Source organism: Simochromis diagramma, unplaced genomic scaffold, assembly GCF_900408965.1.
Source record: "Simochromis diagramma unplaced genomic scaffold, fSimDia1.1 OVJJ01000753.1, whole genome shotgun sequence".
Classification (NCBI taxonomy): domain Eukaryota; kingdom Metazoa; phylum Chordata; class Actinopteri; order Cichliformes; family Cichlidae; genus Simochromis; species Simochromis diagramma.
The window spans coordinates 10,734,137-10,756,105 of record NW_024387523.1 but is presented as its reverse complement, the minus strand read 5'-3'; the positions used below and the strand labels follow the sequence as shown (position 1 = coordinate 10,756,105).

Below are 21,969 nucleotides of genomic sequence, written 5' to 3'. Positions count from 1 at the left end.
AGCGGCTGAACAACAGCAGCACGTTTAAGCTTGATCAGCTGTTGTTAGAATGTATTTAATATTACTTTCTACACCAGGATCTTTTTCTACGTAGCTGACGCTGGTAACTGTGCAGGGGCGGATCTAGCAAAGTTTAGCCAGGGGGGGCGATAGGGCATTAACAGGGAAAAGGGGGCACAAAGACATACTTTTCTTTCTTATTCTCATTTAAAATGTCGAGCTTTTAATAAATAATTATCTGACACCCAAAGTTTTAATTTGATGTAAAATGAATAGAAGTCAATTACTGTATATAGTAACTATTAAGTCTAATATATATACCCTAGTAAGCTATAGTACTTTTTCCTTTGGGAAGATACCATCTGTGCAGTCTGCAATTTTGTTGAAGAAAGATGTTGAATCTATTTAATATTTCTTGAAAAATAATTGATTTCTGTGCATTTTTTTTCACACTGCATCAAATTAAGGTTGATTACGTCGAGTAAGCATCATGAGGTGGAGCGTGAGGGGTGGTTCCCTATTTTTTATTTATTTATTTTTGTTGTTGCTGGGAGTTGGAACCCTATTAGTTAGGTTGCTTAATATTTATGCTAAGTACTCTTTAAAATACCAGAATAGGGAGGATGGTGTAGGTTTAAGTTTATTAGATTGATCAGTATTGCTGAACTATGAAATATTTTTTTTTGCATACAGGTATAACAGAATAGCTTTAGTGTAGTTGTTGTTTTAAACTTGAGTATGAACTTATACAAAATGCAGCAAGATATTTAAAAAACAGTTTTGTTGATTAAAAAACACTATATCGGATTCATATCGGTATCGGCAGATATCCAAATTTATGATATCGGTATCGGTATCGGACATAAAAAAGTGGTATCGTGCCATCTCTAAGTCTCTCATAGAGCACCATATTAATAATAATATTAATAATAATACATTTTATTTGAAGGCGCCTTTCTAAAACCCAAGGCCACCTTACAAAGAGAAAAAGACATCAATAAAGCAGTAGATTAAAATAGATTCTAATCCATTAAAATATAAAAAAAAAACCCCGCAAAATATAACCACAAACAACAAATAATAATAATTTATAAAAAACAAACACACGATTTGACAGCAAGTAAAATCTGTATTAAAGTGAGTAAGCCAGTTTAAACAAGTAGTTTTTGAGTTTGAGTTTGTTGTGACTGAAATAAGGGAAAGGAATCTATATTTCTTAAGGCTGAAGGAACTCTGTGCCCCATAGTGATACGGCGAGCAGAAGGAACAACAAGATGAGTGGCAGAAGAAGATCTGAGAGAGCAGGAAACAGTGGTGATATGAAGGAAATCACAGAGATAAACATGAGAACTAAGATTTTGAAGTTTATCCTGGCTTCTGTGGGCAACCAGTGAAGCTGTTGAAGAATTGGGGTAATATGGTCTCTTAAGGGAGTACGAGTTATGACCCGAGCTGCAGAATTCTGAAGAAGTTGAAGTTTATGGAGGGACTTATTGGAAAGACCAAATAGGAGGGAGTTGCAATAATTGATACGGGAAGTAATACGACTATGGACAAGGATGGCAGCAGCATGGGGAGTAAGGAAGGGACGAAGTCGGTTAATGTTGCGTAAGTGAAAGCATGCAGACCGGGTTATGTAATTAATGTGAGACTGAAATGGGAGAGTACTGTCAAGTATGACACCCAAACTCTTTACCTGCAGGGAAGGAAGGGTGGGGGAATTTTCAATATTAATGGAGAAACTGTGAGATTTGGTAAGAGGCTGTGCCAACGAGTAAGACTTCTGTTTTATTACTGTTAAGTTTGAGAAAAGGAGGAGGAGAACCATGATCTGATCTCCATAAGACGGTTCGAAAGGGAGGTAGGTGGAAGAAAAGAATTAGGTTTGGAGGAAATGTAGAGCTGGGTGTCATCAGCATAACAATGAAAATTAATATTATATTTTCGGAATATTTGGCCAAGAGGGAGCATGTAGATAATGAATAAAAGAGGCCTTAATACTGAACCCTGGGGGACACCAGCAGAAACAGGATAGAGACGTGAAGAGTGTGATTTAAGTTGGATAAACTGAAAACTGAAAGATATGAGGTGAACCAGGCAAGGGGGGTGTGACTAATGCCAATGGATGCTAATCTGCTCAGGAGGATATTATGAGAAATTGTGTGAAATGCCGCACTAAGATCGAGAAGGATGAGAATGGTTAAAAGACCAGAATCAGATGCCATCAGAAGGTCATTAGTAATCCTTAACAAAGCAGTTTCTGTACTATGATTGGGGCGGAAACCAAACTGAAATTGTTTGTAGAGATTATGGTCATTGAGGTATGAGTGAAGCTGGGAGGCAACAACTTTCTTAAGGATTTTCAAAATAAAGGGGAGGTTTGATATAGGGCGGAGATTTTCAAAATTATTGGGATCTGCACCAGCCTTTTTGAGAATTGGAATGACGGAAGCAGTTTTTAGGGATGGAGGATAAGTGTTAAGGCAAGAGTGGATAATACTAGTTATGAGAGGAGCCAATTAGGGAAGACAAGCTTTAACTAACACAGAGGGAAGAGGGTCGAGCTGACAAGTGGATGATTTAGATTTTTGAATAAAATTTGATACAACAGCTATGGAATAAAACTTGAAAATGACTGGGAGGAAGACAGCGAGGAAAACAGAACGTCTACTTCACAGTTAGAAGCTCCTACAAAGTTAAGTTGTTGGTGAATATCAGTGATTTTATGAGTGAAAAAAGACAGAAGAGAGGTACAAAAGTCAGCAGAGTCCATATGAGAGGGGAATGAGTCTGGAGGTTTTGTAATTTTACTAAACAATGAAAAGAGAGACCTGGAGTTACCTTCACTAGAACTGATTAAACCTGAATAGTATGCAGATTTGGCTGAACCAATGCAGTCCTTATACAACAAGATATGATCGTTTTACATTTCTTTGTATATGGTAAGTCCAGTTTTCTTGAACAGACGTTCCAGTTGGCGTCCTTTAGCTTTGAGATGGCGCAGGTTAAGAGTGAACCATGGTGCTGAACGGGAAAATGAGACAGTTCGGGGTTTAAGTGGAGCAAATATGTTAAGAAGGTTATGGAGGTCGACATTATCGTGAGAAACAAGTTCATCTGGGGATGAGGAGCTGTGAATAAATGGAAAGTCATAAATGGCAGATGAAAGATCTGCAGGGTTAATATTACTAATTTTCCTAAATGTGATGTCACGGGGTGTACAGGTTTTGTAGGCTTTTGTATTTACAGTAAAAGAAATAAACTTATGATCAGATTGGGGAAACAAATAGGCTTTACAGTGAGTGGGGGTAACGCCAGAACAGCAGACCAAATCCAAGATATGACCTTTAGAATGAGTAGAAAATTTTATGTGTTGTAGAAGCCCCAAACTTTCCTGACAAGAAATAAAATCTCTGGAAAGAGGGATTTTATCATTGTCCATGTGGATATTGAAGTCACCAAAAATTATCAAATTTGGGGAAAGTACCGAGAAATGAGTAAGAAGAGCAGCAAAGTCATTAAAAAAAATCCTTATTTGGCTTAGGTGGCCGGTACACAGTACATATAATGGTGGGAGTAGATCCAAGGAGCTGTATATATTCAAATGAGTGAAAGGGTGGGGCAGAGACAGGGAGAACAACAGGATTACAACTTGGTTCAAGTTGTTGTCAATAACTTTAGAACAAATAAAAATGAGAATAAATCGGTGAGCAGCGGCAGCCAGACATGCCAGTGCCGGAAGATATTAAGACGCAGCCTGGCATGACGGTGCATTCCCGGAGCATAAGCGACAAATTGTTCAGCGGGAATTGAACGATATGCTGAGGCTGGGAGTAATAGAAGAGTTGCACAGTGCTTGGTGTAACCCCGTAGTTCTTGTGGTGAAAAAAGATGGGTCTATACGGTTCTGTGTGGACTACTGCAAGGTGAATGAGGTGTCATGGTTTGATGCGTACCCAATGCCTCGGGTCACTCCTGGACCGGTTAGGCACTGCTCGTTTTTTCATGTCGCTGGATTTGACCAAGGGCTACTGGCAGACTCCCTTGTCTGCGGGGTCTAAGGAAAAAATGGCCGCCTTATGGACCGGGTGCTGGGGCCGCAAGCTGCGTATGCCGCCGCCTATTTAGATGACGTGATCATCTACAGCGACGCCTGGGCGGAGCATGTGCAGCGGGTTGCAGCGCTCCTGAAGTCCCTGAGGCAGTCGGGGCTCACAGCCAACCCGAAGAAGTATGCAGTTGGACGGACCTGACTAGCCCCTCAACAAATCTCACCCGAAAAGGTGCCCCAGATCTGGTCCAGTGGATGGAGCAGTGCCAGGCATTGTTTGTGCAGGTAAAGACGGATCCCCACTGTTGTTCATACTTAACTTCTCCCTCCCGTTTATTCCGCGGACAGACGCCTCGAACAGAGGGCTGGGGGCCGTTTTGTTCCAGCAGGTAGGGGAAGCCGACTGTCCCATCCTCCTCGTCAGCCACAAGCTCAGGGTGCGGGAGACCCGCTACAGCACTGTGGAGAAGACGTGCCTGGCAATCCGGTGGGCGGTCGACTCCCTTCGTTACTACCTCCTGGGGCGCCCAGTCACTCCCTGTTCAGACCACGCCCCGCTACAGTGGCTTTACCGCATGAAGGATCCCAATGCCGGGATAACCTGGTGGTACCTGGCTGGGGACAGGCCAGGGGACGCAGATGGTCGTGGCTGATTTCCTCTGCTGCAGAGGAGGGCTGACACAGTGAGCTCATGGGGCGGCGTGAAGGCGGGAAGGAGCAGGTGTGCAGAACTGTGTTGATGAGAGAACCCATTCTCATGTTTTGCAGTGAGAAGGAGCGGGACACACACACACACACATACATACAATGGGAATGACGGAGTGGCTACATCCAGGGCAGATGCCAGAAACAGCAGGGGAAAAAGCACAGTTGGAAATAAAGTACTACTGAACGCAGAAGTGTCTGTGCACTGTCAAGCATGGTGGTGGTAGCATCATGCTCTGCTGTGTTTTGTTGCCAGTGCATAAAGTGGATGGAATATTAAAGGAGGACTACCTCCAAATACTTCAACTTCACCTCAAATCAACAGCTAGAGGCTTGAAACTTTGACACAGCTGGGTGTTCCAACAGGACAATGACCGCAAACGCATCAAAACTGGTTTTGAATGCATAAAGCAGTCTAACATGGAGCATCTGGACTGGCCTCCCCAAAGCCCCGACATCAACCCTATTAAAAACTTTTGGTCTATACTTAAAAGCTGAATATGAGCCACAAAACCAACCAATTTAATTGCAGGTAGACTAAGCCTACATTTGAATCATGTTGTTGCATTAATTGTTTGCTTGCTCTCAGGCCATTAAATAGCATCCGTACTACAGCTGAAAGAATAAAAAACTAAAACTGTGTTATGCAAATCTAAACATGAATAGACTGCTTGATTATTATTTCATTAGATTCTCTGTGCCTGAATCTAATGGTTAGATTCAGCTGCCTGAATGACAGCTTTATAAAATAAAGCACGAGTGGATAGTTTCTCCACTATCAGCTCAACAGATTTTACTGTAAGATTTAGAGATGAAAGATTTACTTCCATACGTTCGCTCCGTCAGCTGATTTAGGAAACACGCCCATTTAAACTGGTGATAGTCACAGTTTAGTCAGGAGCGAACAGCCTGACTAAACAGCACATTGGCCAACAGAGACGACCATTCAGTGAAAATGACGAATCTGCAGATGCAACATCTGGAACTCGCAGAGTGGAATATTTTAACAAATATAATGAGTTAACCTGAAACAGAGGTGTAGACCAAAAGGTGACTGTTCACTTTTAATCTGCTGTAAATTACTTTTTATTTACACCTAATATGTGATATATATGGTATGGGGTATGGGGACTGTAACCAATTTTAGATCCCTTTAATGGTTAATTGCATTGCTCAAGTATAAAACAAGTAGAAAAGTTAGATATTCACATTAATTGAAAGTTGTTTGTGCAGACTTAGTGGAAGGCAGTGTGCAGGAATGTGGGAGTGAACCAGAGCAAGGTTGAAAAACTTGTTTCCCACTGGTTTCCCACTTGTGGAAGATGAGCAATCACGGCTCCTACTTAAGGCATGGATGGACATTCTCTCATCGCTGGAATGTTGAACTACTTGGTTAGTGAAACCCTGGCTCTTTACTTAGTTGACTTCTCAAGAGTTTCCTTGTGGCTTCTCCCAGTGACCCTTGACCTCCTTGCATGCAGGTTGAGGTTTCTCCTTGTCGTCGTATCCTGGAGTGTGGTGAACAAGAGAGAGAGTCCCCCTACCCCCATCATATGTGTGTAGTGGTTAAAACTGGACTCACCATTACGGCTTCCCATAACAATACTTTCAGTCCTGTAAGTCACTGTTTACACAATTGCTATTCACCTGTGTACTGCTCTCTAGTGGCCTAATGCTTGTATTACACACAGAGTGACTGCCCAGTAGGGTTTCTCATGCTGTGTGTGGTGTTTTTCAGTCCCAACTCCATCCACTGAGGAAGATCATGTAACAAGGTTAAAAGCTGAAGAGCTGTCAGACTTCTGTTAATGGACTTTTCATCCATCAATGTAAGTGTACATCAAAACAAAGACATTATAATTCATTAGTACTTTTCATATTTTAATTTGTCATTTTAACCACATAAAACACTTAAGCAGACACACATTAGAGGATAAAACTGATTAAATTAAGGTGAATCATTTACAGGCGATAAGAACATCTTCCTGCATAGCGTTACAGTAATTTAAAAAGCAGCTGATCTAAAATAAAATGCTTAACTGTCATGTTTTTGGTTGTTTTGTGTAGTTCTATTCAGCTGAAAAGGTGCAGTAGATTCCCCAGTGATCACTAGTGTAGCGTCCACAGTCCAGCTTCTCCAGCCCCACCAAGGCCATGTGATCAGGGGCCAGACGTGGGATTCCACGTCTGATGGCCGGGCGGAGGTAGATTCTATCAAAGCGGCAGCGAGCGACAAAGGGAAACGTTTTGTTGTTGTTGGCAGAGGTGTCCCACGTGTAGCGGCAGTGCTCCTGTTTGCCCAGTCGCTCCCACACATCACAGACAGTTGCAGGCAGGCCCACCTTGGTCACCTGAGACGGGTCCAGAGAAAAAAGTTACTGTGATTTCTTGTTACAAGTTTACTGGCTGTATGTGAGTGGAAGGAGCAGCGTCCGACCTCCGCATCCCTCAGGTTTGTGTCTCCCCCAAACACAACGGTGACATCATCAGGTGCATGTTTCAACCTCCGCTTCACCACATGCAGCTGTTTCAGACGCTCTGCAGTATTTTCCTTACAGCTCTCAAAGTGGGATGTCATCAGGCACAGCTTCTGACCGTTGACGATCACCTGAGCTTTGGAAACGAAAATGTTCCTGAGCATCACTTATGGACACAAAAAAAATATCAGAGATGATTTTGCACACACCTGAGCGACCAGCAGGTTCCTCCTCATCTTAGTGGTGGGATAAGCTACCATCTCGCTCTCCACAAGTTTGACTCGTGACTTTTTCAGCAACATCCCTGTGAAGCAACCGTTCCGACCACCTGATCAACACAAAAGGAAGAGAAAGATGGAGACTTTTAAGCTTTGGTTCCCCTTCAAATCAAATCTTTAGTCAATGATTTGTTTATTCTTTGAGTATTAGTTCCTAGCTCTTCTGAGTTTTGTTATCCATGTTTCTACTTCTGTTCCCTGGTTGATCTTAGTTCCCTTAGTGATCCCGGTCTTCCCTGTTGTGTCTCTGTGTCTGCATATGTTCCCTGTCTTGTCTAGTTAATATGTCTGTAGTCCTGTTCGCATGTTTTTCTCTGTGTGTTTTGTCCTTTTGCCTCTCCAGTCTGTTTTGTGTTTCCATGTCTTTTTATTCCCAGTCTCAGTTTTTAGTTCATGCGCCTTAGTCTGTGTCTCAGTGTTTGTGTTACTTCCTGGATTTTTTGTCTTGTGTGTGTTGTTCAGTCTGTCTCGTTAGTCAGATTTTGTTCACCCATGTTCCCTGGTGTGTCCTATCTCCTTGATTACCTCATGTGTACTTAAGCCCTTAGAGTATGTTCAAAAACAGTGAAGGAAGAACACAGATGTTACTAATATTGACTAAAGTCCTTAACAGCTCTCTTCATGTGTTACATGAAGTCAAGTCAAAGCAAAGCAGCTCAGCTGCATTCGGGCATTAATCACCATTTGATCATTCATACCTGTGCCTTTCCTACCTGTATCTATCTGACATACTGTACCTTCAATCATCAGGTAGTTGACGAGCTGTTCCTTCAAGAACTGGACATAAGGGGGAACGAGCTTCTGCAGGAACACCACATCAGGGTTGTGTCTGTATTTACAGAGATTTACTTTAATAATATTAAATGTCACATATGTACAGCCTTTAGGAAAATGTTGCATCTCCAACAACATTTTCTCTAAACAATGCCTAAAAGTGTGAAAAGTGTAACAGGTACTTACAAGTTTAAATATTTAACCAGGCCTCTGGAACGCTCTGGACGTTTTTCCAAATCAAACCCGTCCACATTCCAGGTGATCAGGGACAGTTTAAAATCCTCTTCTTCTGAGGGTTTCTGTGTAGCAGCAGGACTGGCAGCAGGACTTCCATCTGGACTGTCTACAGCCAAATCCATCCTGGAAGTTTTTCACAGAGTCAGTCAGCTAAAATACAAAGAGTCATAGGTAACCTTCACCATACATAGGAGAACAGACAGCAGACTTACCAGTCATCTGGAGTAGTATCTTCACCACTGTGTGTTTCAGAGTCGCTCTCCATGTCTGCTTCAACAAGTTAGCTCAAGGATCTCTGAAGGAAAAGTCCCAGGAAGGTTATGCTTTCTAATAATTTACTATAACTTTACAAACATGGCTTTGCTGGAAATGCACCCAGGCAGTTTCTCAGTATGTTTATTTGACTTTTTGTGTCCATGGTTGCAAACAATTAAGGTTCAAAGTATATTGACATGTTTTAGCTCCTCCCATTGTATCTATCCCAACCCATTCTGCGTTGCATAATTCCTTCCCCAAACTTTAATAAACATACCTACAGAGAAAGGCCAGTGAACAGAGAAAAGCAAACAAAGCAACAACAGAGGTTCAGTAAGTACCACACTATATAAATGCAAGCAAGCAAAAAAGCAAAAACTAAGAAATAAAAGGTTTGATACAACACCACCACAGATTTCAAAAGTGTGTAATTAAATCAAAGTTATGAGAGCTGAATTTTTCCAAACAGATTGGGCTTTAAAATAACTACATATATGCATTAAAACATATAATAAATATTAACCAAAGCTGGGACGAAAACCTGTCATGGCCAGACCCAGGGTTCATGTGTTTTTTGGGCTTGTCAGTATTTCTTGGGTTTATCTTGAGCTGGCAGCCCTCGCTGGTCGCCCCGCCCATGTGTCTGCTTATCAGCTGATTATCATCACGTGCAGTCTCCTTCTTAACTGTGGGGCTGAGCTTCAGGCAACCCTGGATCGTTGAGTTTACTCAGCAGTACATCCCCGGCCTCATAGTGAAGACTTTGTGTGTGTCTTGTCTTGCCAGGATTTGTTAATGGAGTGTTTCACAGGAGCGGGGCCACTGTACAGTTTGGGATTTGGAGTTTCACGATTCACGCCAAGGACACGCACGAATGTGGGATTTTAGAGAAATCGCCATGGGAGCCACGGTGTGGGGATTGTCACGTTGTTGTTTACCTTTCTTCACTGTAAATAAATTCACTGTCACTTTTTGGAAAAGTCCTGCGTTGGGTCCTGTTCTTACTACAAAAGTGACAAAACCCTTCTGTCCTTAATAAAAATGGTCAAATATTATTTCCTCTAATGTCAGTAAGAGCAGGTTGATTTTCCTGGCCTGCAGGCCGTTCACCATGTCACGAGTGGACTGACTCTCAACCAAAAAGTAAATAATCCACATCCTATTTTGTTATCATCTGTTCTATTTAAAGTCAAAGAATGATATTCCTTTTTATCCTGACTTAGAAAATATTCTTTTTATAACATATTTTAAATTGAAAACGTTTATTACAGAAATCAGCATCTTCAATGATGACATATAACCCATATAATATTTGGTTAAATGGTAAGTGGCATGTATTTGTATAGCGCTTTACTTAGTCCCTAAGGACCCCAAAGCGCTTTACACTACATTCAGTCATTCACCCATTCACACACACATTCACACACTGGTGATGGCGAGTCTCGGCCAGACTCTTTTGGTAGAGATCAGCTTCTGACATAAATCTGGCTGGATATTTGACCACACTTCTTGGAAACAAAGTTAATTTAAATTGGTTGGTTTTGTGGCTCAGATTCAGCTTTTAAGTATAGACCAAAAGTTTTTAATAGGTTTAAGGTCGGGGCTTTGGGGAGGCCAGTCCAGATGCTCCATGTTAGACTGCTTTATGCATTCAAAACCAGTTTTGATGCGTTTGCGGTCATTGTCCTGTTGGAACACCCAGCTGTGTCAAAGTTTCAAGCCTCTAGCTGTTGATTTGAGGTGAAGTTGAAGTATTTGGAGGTAGTCCTCCTTTATTATGCCATCCACTTTATGCACTGGCAACAAAACACAGCAGAGCATGGTGCTACGACCATTATGCTTGACAGCAGGTGAAAGCCTCACCTGTACTCCTCCAAATACGCCTCTTGTCATTGTGTCCAACAAGCTCAGTCTTTGACTCATTTGACTATAAAACCTTCCTCCAGATTGCTAAAGCACATAGTTAGGGTTGGATCAGGTGACTATTAATCATCCCTTAGTTATGCTGCAACATTCCCATGATGCAATGAGTATTTCTTCTTTAGTCACCTTTCTCACTCGCTATATGTTATTAGACCTCCCTGCTTTGAATCGTACTTGTTATTAATCTCTGTCTCTCTTCCACAGCATGTCTTTTGTCCTGTCTTCCTCCCCTCACCCCAACCGGTCACGGCAAATGGCTGCCCCTCCCTGAGCCTGCTTCTGCTGGATGTTTCTTCCTGTTAAAAGGGAGTTGCCAAAGTGCTTGCTCATAGGTGGTCATATGATTGTTAGGTTTTTGTCTGAATGTATTATAGTAAGGTCTACCTTACAATATAAAGCGCCTTAAGGTGATTGTTGTTGTGATTTTCCACTGTATAAATAAAACAGAATTTAATTGAAATTATAAAGATTTGGCTTGTCTATGTGAGCAGCTACAAACTTCAGCCGAGCTTGAAGACGTTGATTTTGGAGCAGTGAGACGGTGACGCTGGTGTTCCCACAGGTTGTAGTTGATGGCAGCTTGAGCTTTGGTGGTTCCTGGGTGTGAGCTTGGTGGACGGGCCCAGGTAGGAGGCATTTTGAAAGTGAAAGACGTTTATTTTTCCACCAGACAACAAGACAAACACTTCTGGCCATCACCCTCCACAGACAGATTCCAACACAACTCAGCCCCAACAACACCAGCACCACATTAAGACCACATGTGCTTAGATACTATTAGGAATACACCATAAGACAATTCAAAGTGTGTTCGCACAAAAATAAATACATAAATAATTGTACACATGTGTAAAACACTTTACTAAACTATTTGCAATCTCCATCTATATTTACAAACCCCTTAATGCCTAATCCCCATTCTGTACGTGCTCTCAGGCCATTAAATACCCTCCGAACTACAGCTGAAAGAATAAAAACTAAAAACTGTCTTATGCAACTTTAAACATGAATAGCCTGCTTGATTATAACTCATTAGTTTCTCTGTGCCTGAATGACAGAGTTCTGTTTATAAGTTTGTTAATTTAAACAAGTTTTTTGACTTCTCTTCCTGCCATCAATTGATGGAACTTTTTAATTTTTTTAAGCTCTGTTCCAGTCTTACTGATCAAAATGACTTTCAGTCTGTAATATGTGTGTAACCTCTTCATATTGACATTATTTAAATAATAATAATAATTTTAAAAAAACGAAAGTATTCAGGCTGGTATCGTACCTCTGTGTTTCTGTAAAATAAACCATGAGATGACACTGTCTCTAGTACGCCACAGACCAGCTCGGCAGATTCTCAAATTTACCTTCACACAGCCTGTTCACCCGTCAGCTGATTAACGACTACTGCTGATTTAGGAAACACGCCCACTTAAACTCGTGATAATCAAATTAAGGTCGAAGTTCTGGCTCCACCCATTCTATAAAGGTTGTATAACGTTTTTTTACCCAAACTTTAATCAGTGTACATACAGATAAAGAATACTTAACAGAGAAAAGCAAACAAAGCTGACTTTTTCCAAACGGATTTGGGTTTGAAATAACTACATTTATTAATTACAAACTTTATTACAACAAATAGAAATATTAACCGGGGTGGGGGCTTTCGGTCCTTAATAAAATATGCCAAATTTTATTTCTTTTAATGTCACACAAAACAAAAACACATGTGGCAAAATCACTTTTTACCACGTCTAAGGTGTACCCTGCCTCTTGCCCTATAACAGCCGGGACAGGCTCCAGTCCCTGAATTAGATAAACAGAAGAGAGTGGATGGATGCTACTGCATGTAGCTGTTAAAACCGTGGATCAACAGCTTCAGGCATACGTGTGCTGCTGTTACAAGTTGGACTCACCATTAAGACTTCCCATAACAATACTTTCAGTCCTGTAAGTCAGTGTTTTGAACAGTTGCTATTCACCTGTGTACTGCCCTCTAGTGGCCTGATGCGTGTATTACACACAGAGTAACATCCCAGTAGGGTTTCTCATGCTGTGTGTGGTGTTTTTCAGTCCCAACTCCATCCACTGAGGAAGATCATGTAACAAGGTTAAAAGCTGAAGAGCTGTCAGACTTCTGTTAATGGACTTTTCATCCATCAGTGTAAGGGCATATCAATATAATTTATTGGTGCTTTTCATATTTTAATTTGTCATTTTAACCACATAAAACACTTAAGCAGACACACATTAGAGTATAAAACCGATTAAAATAAGGTGAGGAACATCTTCCTGCATAGAGTTACAGTGATTTAAAGAGCGGCTGATCTAAAATAAAATGCTTAACTGTCATGGTTTTGGTTGTTTTGTGTAGTTCTATTCAGCTGAGAAGGTGCAGTAGATTCCCCAGTGATCACTAGTGTAGCGTCCACAGTCCAGCTTCTCCAGCCCCACCAAGGCCATGTGATCAGGGGCCAGACGTGGGACTCCACGTCTGATGGCCGGGCGGAGGTAGATTCTATCAAAGCGGAAGCGAACAGGGTAGGAAGCTTTCTTGTTGTTGTTGGCAGAGGTGTCCCACGTGTAGCGGCAGTGCTCCTGCTTGCCCAGTCGCTCCCACACATCACAGACAGTTGCAGGCAGGCCCACCTTGGGTACCTGAGACGGGTCCAGAGAAAAAAGTTACTGTGATTTCTTGTTACAAGTTTACTGGCTGTATGTGAGTGGAAGGAGCAGCGTCTGACCTCCCCATCCCTCAGGTTTGTGTCTCCCCCAAACACAACGGTGACATCATCAGGTGCATGTTTAAACCTCCACTTCACCACATGCAGCTGATTCATACGCTCTTTAGCATTGGCCTTTACAGCTCTCAAAGTGGGATGTCATCAGGCACAGCTTCTGGCCATCGACGATCACCTGATTTTTGCAAAAAAAAATGTTTCTGAGCGTCACGTTCAGCAGAACTTATGCACACAAAGAAAATATCAGAGATGATTTTGCACACACCTGGGCGACAAGCAGGTTCCTCCTCATCTTAGTGGTGCGATAATGGTACTATCTCACTCTCCACAAATGTGACTCGTGACTTTTTCAGCAACATCCCTGTAAAGTAACCTTCCTCAGCACCTGGTCAACACAAGAGGAAGACAAAACAAAATCTATTTTAATACAAGTCCACTGACAGGTAGGTTCTCATTTATACCAGTGATCATGGGCTGGGGATTTGAAAAGGGAATTGCACATTTACAGTGGGGCAAAAAAGTATTTAGTCAGCCACCGATTGTGCAAGTTCCCCCACTTAAAATGATGACAGAGGTCAGTAATTTGCACCAGAGGTACACTTCAACTGTGAGAGACAGAATGTGGAAAAAAAATCCATGAATCCACATGGTAGGATTTGTAAAGAATTTATTCGTAAATTAGGGTGGAAAATAAGTATTTGGTCACCTCAAACAAGGAAAATCTCTGGCTCTCACAGACCTGTAACGTCTTCTGTAAGAAGCTTTTCTGTCCCCCACTCGTTACCTGTATGAATGGCACCTGTTTGAACTCATCATCTGTATAAAAGACACCTGTCCACAGCCTCAAACAGTCAGACTCCAAACTCCGCCATGGCCAAGACCAAAGAGCTTTCGAAGGACACCAGGAAAAGTATTGTAGACCTGCACCAGACTGGGAAGAGTGAATCTACAATAGGCAAGCAGCTTGGTGTGAAAAAAAATCAACTGTGGGAGCAATCATCAGAAAATGGAAGACATACAAGACCACTGATAATCTCTCTCGATCTGGGGCTCCACGCAAGATCTCATCCCGTGGGGTCAAAATGATCATGAGAACGGTGAGCAAAGATCCCAGAACCACACGGGGGGACCTGGTGAATGACCTGCAGAGAGCTGGGACCAAAGTAACAAAGGTCACCATCAGTAACACACTACAACGGCAGGGAATCAAATCCCGCAGTGCCAGACGTGTTCCGCTGCTGGAGCCAGTGCATGTCCAGGCCCGTCTGAAGTTTGCCAGAGACCTGGCCTAGCCAGTCTCCAGACCTCAACCCCATAGAAAATCTGTGGCGGGAGTTGAAAGTCCGTGTTGCTCGGCGACAGCCCCAAAACATCACTGCTCTCGAGAAGATCTGCATGGAGGAATGGGCCAAAATACCAGCTACTGTGTGTGCAAACCTGGTAAAGCCCTATAGTAAACGTTTGACCTCTGTTATTGCCAACAAAGGTTATGTTACAAAGTATTGAGTTGTATTTTTGTTATTGACCAAATACTTATTTTCCACCCTGATTTACGAATAAATTCTTTACAAATCCTACCATGTGGATTCATGGATTTTTTTTTTTTTTTTTTTTTTTTTTTTTTTTCCACATTCTGTCTCTCACAGTTGAAGTGTACCTCTGGTGCAAATTACTGACCTCTGTCATCATTTTAAGTGGGGGAACTTGCACAATCGGTGGCTGACTAAATACTTTTTTGCCCCACTGTACATGAGTTAGAGCCATTTCTATCTCATCCGTTCAAGTTATTCGAATGTGTCACAATCAAAATTGTAGGAGAGGAAATTAGTTAGAATGTTTAGGAGTTCAAACCTGCATGAACTGGAAACTGCTGGAACACCAGCATCTCTGTCCATAGTGAACCCGATTGAGAGTGTGCTGACCAAGAAAGAAGCCCCTGCTCCACATGGCCAAGTCAAATTGTTTCTGGTCAAATGTTTCATGGTCAGGTAAGAGAAAAAGGTTGAGCAATGACAGGAGTAAAGATGAGACTTTCAAACCTAGAAACACCGTATCAGCTGTCAAGCACGGTGGTATCATCGTGCTCTGGGGCTGTTTTGCTGCCAGTAGTATTGGTACATTGTATAAAGTAATAGAATACTGAAGGAGGAAGACTACAAAATTCTTCCAAAAATTCCCTATATTCTTCAAAGGATCTGCAATAGTGGAATTCACACCTGATGGTGTGAAAGGAGGAATTTGTTAGAAATAAGATTTTGATAAAGTTTTTTTTGAACATTAATTGCAATGTATGATCACGATAGAGTTGATGCACTCCTCATTAAAAGGATACAAGCATTGATCTCACGGTGTGAAGGGTTAACTAAGAGGAGTTGACAGAGTTGAGTGTTGAAGGCAAATTGCTAAAAGCCTACATAGCACAACACAGAGCAGACAGGCTGCTTGTTCTTGGGTGTATGATAACAGGGTGGTCTAGTCAACAAGAAAGAAAAACTGACTTCATTGTGTCAGTTAAAGCTGACATCAGCATGAAAATAAAACATCCCTGGTAACAACTGTAAGGTAGGGAGGGGTTTCCTCACACAGGAGAAGATCCCGGACTGAAAGAATAACTGAAAAATAAGACAAAGCTGAAGAAGAACTGCCCACTGAACTGCTGATAATGTGCGCATTATAACCATGATGTGCTGCAGGATGTGGGAGACGCAGGCAGCGGCCGTGAGAAGGAGGAAGAAGATAACAAGGAGGGAGAAGAGAACATAGAGGAACAATGAAGGCTGTTCTTAGTGTGGGCACACATGAAGATTGGGTTACGGAAAACCAGGAAAAACTAAGGCAGACTGACTCAGAGTGGAGGTTAAGAAAGGGTCCTGAGCATCACAACAAAAGGTACACACATCCTAACAGCAAATGCATTAACCCGCTTACTAACAAACAACACACACACGCGCGTGTAATGCAGACCAGCTTATACTCATAAACATGCCATATCTCCCATTACTGTTAAAATTGGAAAACTTAACAGACACTTACTGCTGACCGAGACCTTGCAGGACAACAGGTTGATTTTTTAATAGACCGGTGCCTCCAATTAGTGATCAATCAACAAATTTAGTGATAATATGTTAGAATTATAAGATGCTTTCTAATGATTAAACAACACGTGAGATTAATTAAATAAAAGAAATGATCTTTTATAATAGTCTTTAAAAATAATCTTTTAAACTTGCATTTCTATTGTTGTCATGCTGTCCTGTCAACTTGGTGGGTTTAGGTTTGACATGTAAACTAGATGACTGCCATTATTTCAGGGAAAGGGGATTTATCTTCCATCGTGCAGATGATTAAATGAGTGCAGTGACTCCAACAGACTGTTGATTTTCCTGTTTCTGACAAACATGTGAAATTTGTACCATGACACACACACACACATCTGATTACATAGAAACAAACGCACTGCACGTAACAGCACATGGGTCAGAGGGAACTGATGAGCAGTTTGAGAAAAAATAGTACAGAGGTACAGGAAACTGAGAGGAAACTGAGTATTTAACAAAAGATAAGTATGTAATTCTCACTGACAAAACTGTTTTCATAGAATACATGACAGCATTTATAACATTTTAAGGGCCAAGGGTTCCTTCCACTGCTTTGCATTTATCACGCAATGAGGAAATAGATAATAGACAAATACTGCCTATCTTTGTTTTATAGAAATGCAAACGATGAAGGACTTTGAACTGTATAAGTTGTAATCTGGCATTAACAGAGCATTCTTTAATCCTCTTCAACCCATTGGCCCATAAAGCGTCTGATATCTCTACTTCCATGTCCTTAATGAGGAGTGTATCAACTCTTTTATTGTCATACATTGCAATTAATGTTAAACAGAAGCTTTATCAAAAAATACATATCTCTTAAAAATGCCGTTTAAGCATACTTTCTCTGGATTCTCACCACCTACCCGCTCTTCTTAGTCTAAGTCTCCACCCTCCTGTTTATTTTCAGTTGCTCTTGGAGTGTTAAATTTTTGTGCAAACATAACAGTAATAATACAAAGGAAAAACTATCAGATTACACATGGAAATATGAAACAGCATTGGTCGTTCAACTGCAAAAAGACAGCTTTAAAACTTTAGTTAAATTAATTTGTTCATTTATGAGAGAGTGTTGTTGAGATAAGGAAGCCATTTGGTGTGAGACATGTTTATCAAACTGTATTATTAAATCCATTAAAATATCCATTAGCAGCAATATTGTTAGGGATGAAGGTACAACATTCATCACCAAACATCACACACACCCTGCTTTCGTGCCGTTCTTTTTTTCCCTGTCATGCGACTTCTTCTTACATCCATTTGATTTCATGTGGCTTTAGGTCCACAGTGGAATCAGCAACCCTTTACTGAACATAATAAATGTAATTTATCCATCTGTCTTTATCGTCGGTGTCTAACAAATGTTCTAAGAAAGGTTGCCATGGTGTGAATTTGGTTGTGTGCTTTATCCTTATCGGTGACCTGTCCAGAGCCACCTATGACGTGGCATGCAAACACTTTAGAGTCAGCCTCAAAGATGTCCTTGGAACTGTACCATGAGGGGATAGTGCCTGTGACTGAACCGGTGGATAAATGAATACAACAAACCATGATCTAACTTTGAAACCAATGCCCTTCATAGTCTGAGGTAAAACCAGAAGCTGCCATGTGTTTCCACACAGCCAACATACATCAAATACTTTTGATCTGGATTTTGCAGCAGAGTGACAGATCAGCATTTTTCTATCTATGCAGTGCTTTGTGATTTTTACTGTTGTAAGGTAATCGGTTTGACATAACAGCATCAATAACACTGTGATAACAGTTTAAAACATCCCAGTGCTATTTACAATTAGCAATTATTGTGCCTACATCACTGGTGCCACTGGGGAAAACAAAGCGGTCGGTCACATTTAGCTCCGAAAGAAAAAGTTCATCCTTTGGGTGCTCAAAGCATGTTTGAGGCCCAGTGAAATCCCTTAATGAAGTGGAATGACCACAAAAGTCTAGTTTAGGGTTTCAGATGATGTTCAGAATTCAGTAAATATGACAAAGGAATGTACAGCTGTTGTTATATTTACTAGCATAATGAGGATCTAATGCACAGCTTTCTTACGTGTCAGGAAGCAGTCTAGCTGCCATACAGAATGAGTACGAGCAATTTGTTAGTCGAGTATCTGTGAAATTTGCATACTGTAATTACTGTATTTACTTTTAATAAAATCAGGACTAGAGAAGAGTTTGAAACACAGCAATTCATATACAGCTTTCCTGTGTTTGTGACGTTTGGAGAGTCATGTGGATGTATCAGTAAAATTATTAGAGAAGTCTCATCAATAACCACCACAACTGAAAAACATACTGAACCTTTCAGGCAAAACCAGCCTGATTGTCTATTCAGGTGTTATCTACGTTTCATTGCTGATCCCTCCCAGGTGACTCAGAGTCTCACTCTGCACGTCACTGAGTTGAAGCTTGGCACGCTCACGTTGGAGGAGGGCGCTCTTTCACCCCTCACTCTTGTTCCAACAAGATGAAGTTAGTGTGTTTTCATGTTAATGCTGTGGTCTAGTTCCATATTCTGTTTAGTGATATGATAATGAGCCTAATGCTAAGATGTTCTGTGACCACTGCACATCCTGCTTTATTTTCACTGGTGTCTGGGTTGTGTGACGCCGAATCATCCACAAAGACCTTCAGAATAAAGTCACATCTGTTTCTACTTCACTGAGGGACTAGGCAGGGTTGCTGTTTGTCCCCTGTGCTCTTTGCTTTAGCTATGTAAAGCACTTTGAATCACCTTGTTGTTGAATTGTGCTATATAAATAAACTTGCCTTGCCTATGGAGCCTCTGGCCATTACAGTTAGGAACAACTCTGACATTGTAGGTATATCCAGTGGTCCAGTCGAGTCCATCGTCACTTTACTTGCAGATGATGTGGCCCTGACACTGTCAGATGCCAGGCTCTCTTTGCCTCCCCTGCTTTGCCTCATCAATAAATTTGGGCAACTTTCTGGCTACTATTTAAATTGAACTTTCAGGACCTGGTTGATAGTATTAAAGCTAAGATAGATAATTGGACACTTCTCCCACTTTCTTTAATTAGATGTTTTAATATAATTAAAATAGTTGTACTTCCTAAATGTATTCATCTCTTCCAAAACATTCCCATCTTTCTTACTTTTTTTTTCAAACTATTGACTCTATCATTGTCTTTCTTATGAGCAAATAAATCCCATAGAGTTGTGAAGGCACACTTGCAGAAACCCACCTCTGAGGGCGGATTAGGCCTCCCAGTTTTCAGGCACTATTTATGGGTTTGCAACGCCAGAACGTGGGTTTTCTGGAATAATGTTTTAGCTGTTCCTGCTGTTCAGATGGTCAGAATGAGTTCTTCACACTATTAAGGACCTCTACATCGACATTTGTTTTGCTTCATTTGCTCAGCTGCAATCAAAATGTATGCTTCCATCTGCTCATTTATTTCGATACTTACAAATCAGGTATTTTGTTAAACACTCTTTCTCCCATCTGGACCAGCCCCCTGCTCATAGTGAGTTCTGTGATAATTTGATTACAAAATCCTGCTTCCAAAAACCTGATCAGCCAATCTGGTAGTGTTGGTACAACAGTCAGGTTTTATAAAAACAGTGAAGGAAGAACACAGATGTTACTAATATTAACTAAAGTCCCCAACAGCTCTCCTCATGTGTGACACTACGTGAAACCAAAGCAGTTCAACTACCTTCAGCCATTAATCACCATTTGATCATTCATACATGGACTTTTCCTACCTGTATCTGACATACTGTACCTTCAATCATCAGGTAACTGACAAACCGTTTCTTCAAGAAGTGGACATAAGGGTCAATGAGCTCCTGCAGGAACACCACATCAGGTTTGTATCTGCATTTACAAAAAATTACTTTAATCATATTAACTGTCACATATATGCAGCTTTTAGGAAAATGTTGCATCTCCAGCAACAATTTCTCCCAAACGATGCCTTAAAGTGTGAAAAATGTAACACGTGCTTACAAGTTTAAATATTTAACCAGGCCTCTGGCACGCTCTGGAAGGTTTTCCGCATCAAGCCCGTCCACATTCCAGGTGATCAGGGACAGTTTAAAATCCTCTTTTTCTGAGGGTTCCTGTGTGACAGCAGGACTGTTGGTTGGACTGTCACCATGACTGTCACCATGACTGTCACCATGACTGTCACCATGACTGGCAGCAGGACTGGCAGCAGGACTGTCATCAGCCAATTCCATCCTGCAAATTTTTCATAGAAGCAGTCAATGAAAAATACAAGAGTCATAAACAAACTTCACCACATGTAGGAGAACGGACAGCAGACTTACCAGTCATCAGGAGTAGTATCTTCACCACTGTGTGTTTCAGAGTCGCTCTCCATGTCTACTTCAACAAGTTAGCTCAAGGATCTCTAAAAGAAAGGTCACAACAGGTTAAGCTTTCTATTCATTTATTATAACTTAAAAAAAATAGCTCCGCTGCAAATACACCCAGGCAGTTTCTCAGTATGTTTATTTGTGTCTTTGTGTGTATGGTTGCAACACAAATGTGGTTGAAAGTATGTTGACATGTTCTAGCTCCACCCATTCTATCAATTTTGCATAACCTTTAATAAACATACAGAAAATTATATAAAAATAATTACTAAACTATTTGAAATATCTATCCATATTTACAAACCCCCTAATGCCTAATTCCTATTCTGTACGTGTGGATTTTAAGGCAGGCAGACTAAACCTACACTTGAATCATGTTGTTTCATTAATTTTTTAGTTCTTCTTCTTCTTTAACCCTCTTCATATTTGAAACGATTTAAATAACAATAATAACTAAAAGAAATTAAATTCTTCAGCATGGTATCGTACCTCTGTGCAAATCACAAGTCGACAGTTTCTCCACTATGCCACGGATCAGCACGACAGTTTCGAGTTTACCTGGATGGATCCTGTTCGCTCCGTCAGCTGATTCAGGAAACACACCCACGTAAATTAGTGATACTCACAGTTCAGTTAGGAGCAAACCGCCTGACTAAACAGCACACTGGCCGACAGAGACAACCATTCAGTGAAAATGACAAATCTACGGATGCAACATCTGGAACACGCAGAGAGGAATTTCAACAAATATAACCAGTTAACCTAAAACACCGCATTTAAACTGCTGTAAATGACTTGTTGGTCTATAATTTGTGAATTATATGTCAAATGTATCCCTCGTGAATGATATCATCTTGACCAAAAACAACATTATTAAGCGGCCAAAAAGCGCTGGATTGGTAATAACGTAGGTACAATACCGAGGTCATGAAGATTCTCACATAACGTGCTTTTTTAAAAAAAAATTATGTATGACCTCTTTGTAAATCCTGCTCATGAAAACATAAATGTAAGTAAAGACATTACACATAAACACAAAATTACTTTTTACCACGTCTAAGGTGCACCCCGCGATCTGCCCTATATTGCATG

The 21,969-nt window shown here is 41.0% G+C and overlaps 1 protein-coding gene, 1 long non-coding RNA gene and 1 pseudogene across 2 annotated transcripts; 1 reads left to right on the top strand and 2 right to left on the bottom strand.

Annotated features, from left to right (window-relative positions):
- The first annotated feature begins 5,894 nt into the window (after positions 1 to 5,894).
- On the top strand, positions 5,895 to 6,603 carry LOC120726745. Its single transcript, XR_005694376.1, has 3 exons — positions 5,895 to 6,148; positions 6,238 to 6,372; positions 6,495 to 6,603. It is a non-coding gene; the product is annotated as an uncharacterized LOC120726745 (long non-coding RNA).
- Positions 6,604 to 6,794: 191 nt separating this feature from the next.
- LOC120726743 (tyrosyl-DNA phosphodiesterase 2-like) lies at positions 6,795 to 8,817 on the bottom strand. Its single transcript, XM_040020640.1, has 6 exons — positions 8,735 to 8,817; positions 8,472 to 8,645; positions 8,249 to 8,340; positions 7,443 to 7,561; positions 7,194 to 7,364; positions 6,795 to 7,107 (listed from the first exon to the last, which is right to left on the bottom strand). The coding sequence occupies exons 1-6, from the start codon at positions 8,785 to 8,787 to the stop codon at positions 6,826 to 6,828; spliced, it is 891 nt and encodes a 296-aa protein (XP_039876574.1). The 5' UTR covers positions 8,788 to 8,817; the 3' UTR covers positions 6,795 to 6,825.
- Positions 8,818 to 12,276: 3,459 nt separating this feature from the next.
- On the bottom strand, positions 12,277 to 21,903 carry LOC120726741 (annotated as a pseudogene).
- Positions 21,904 to 21,969: the final 66 nt, after the last annotated feature.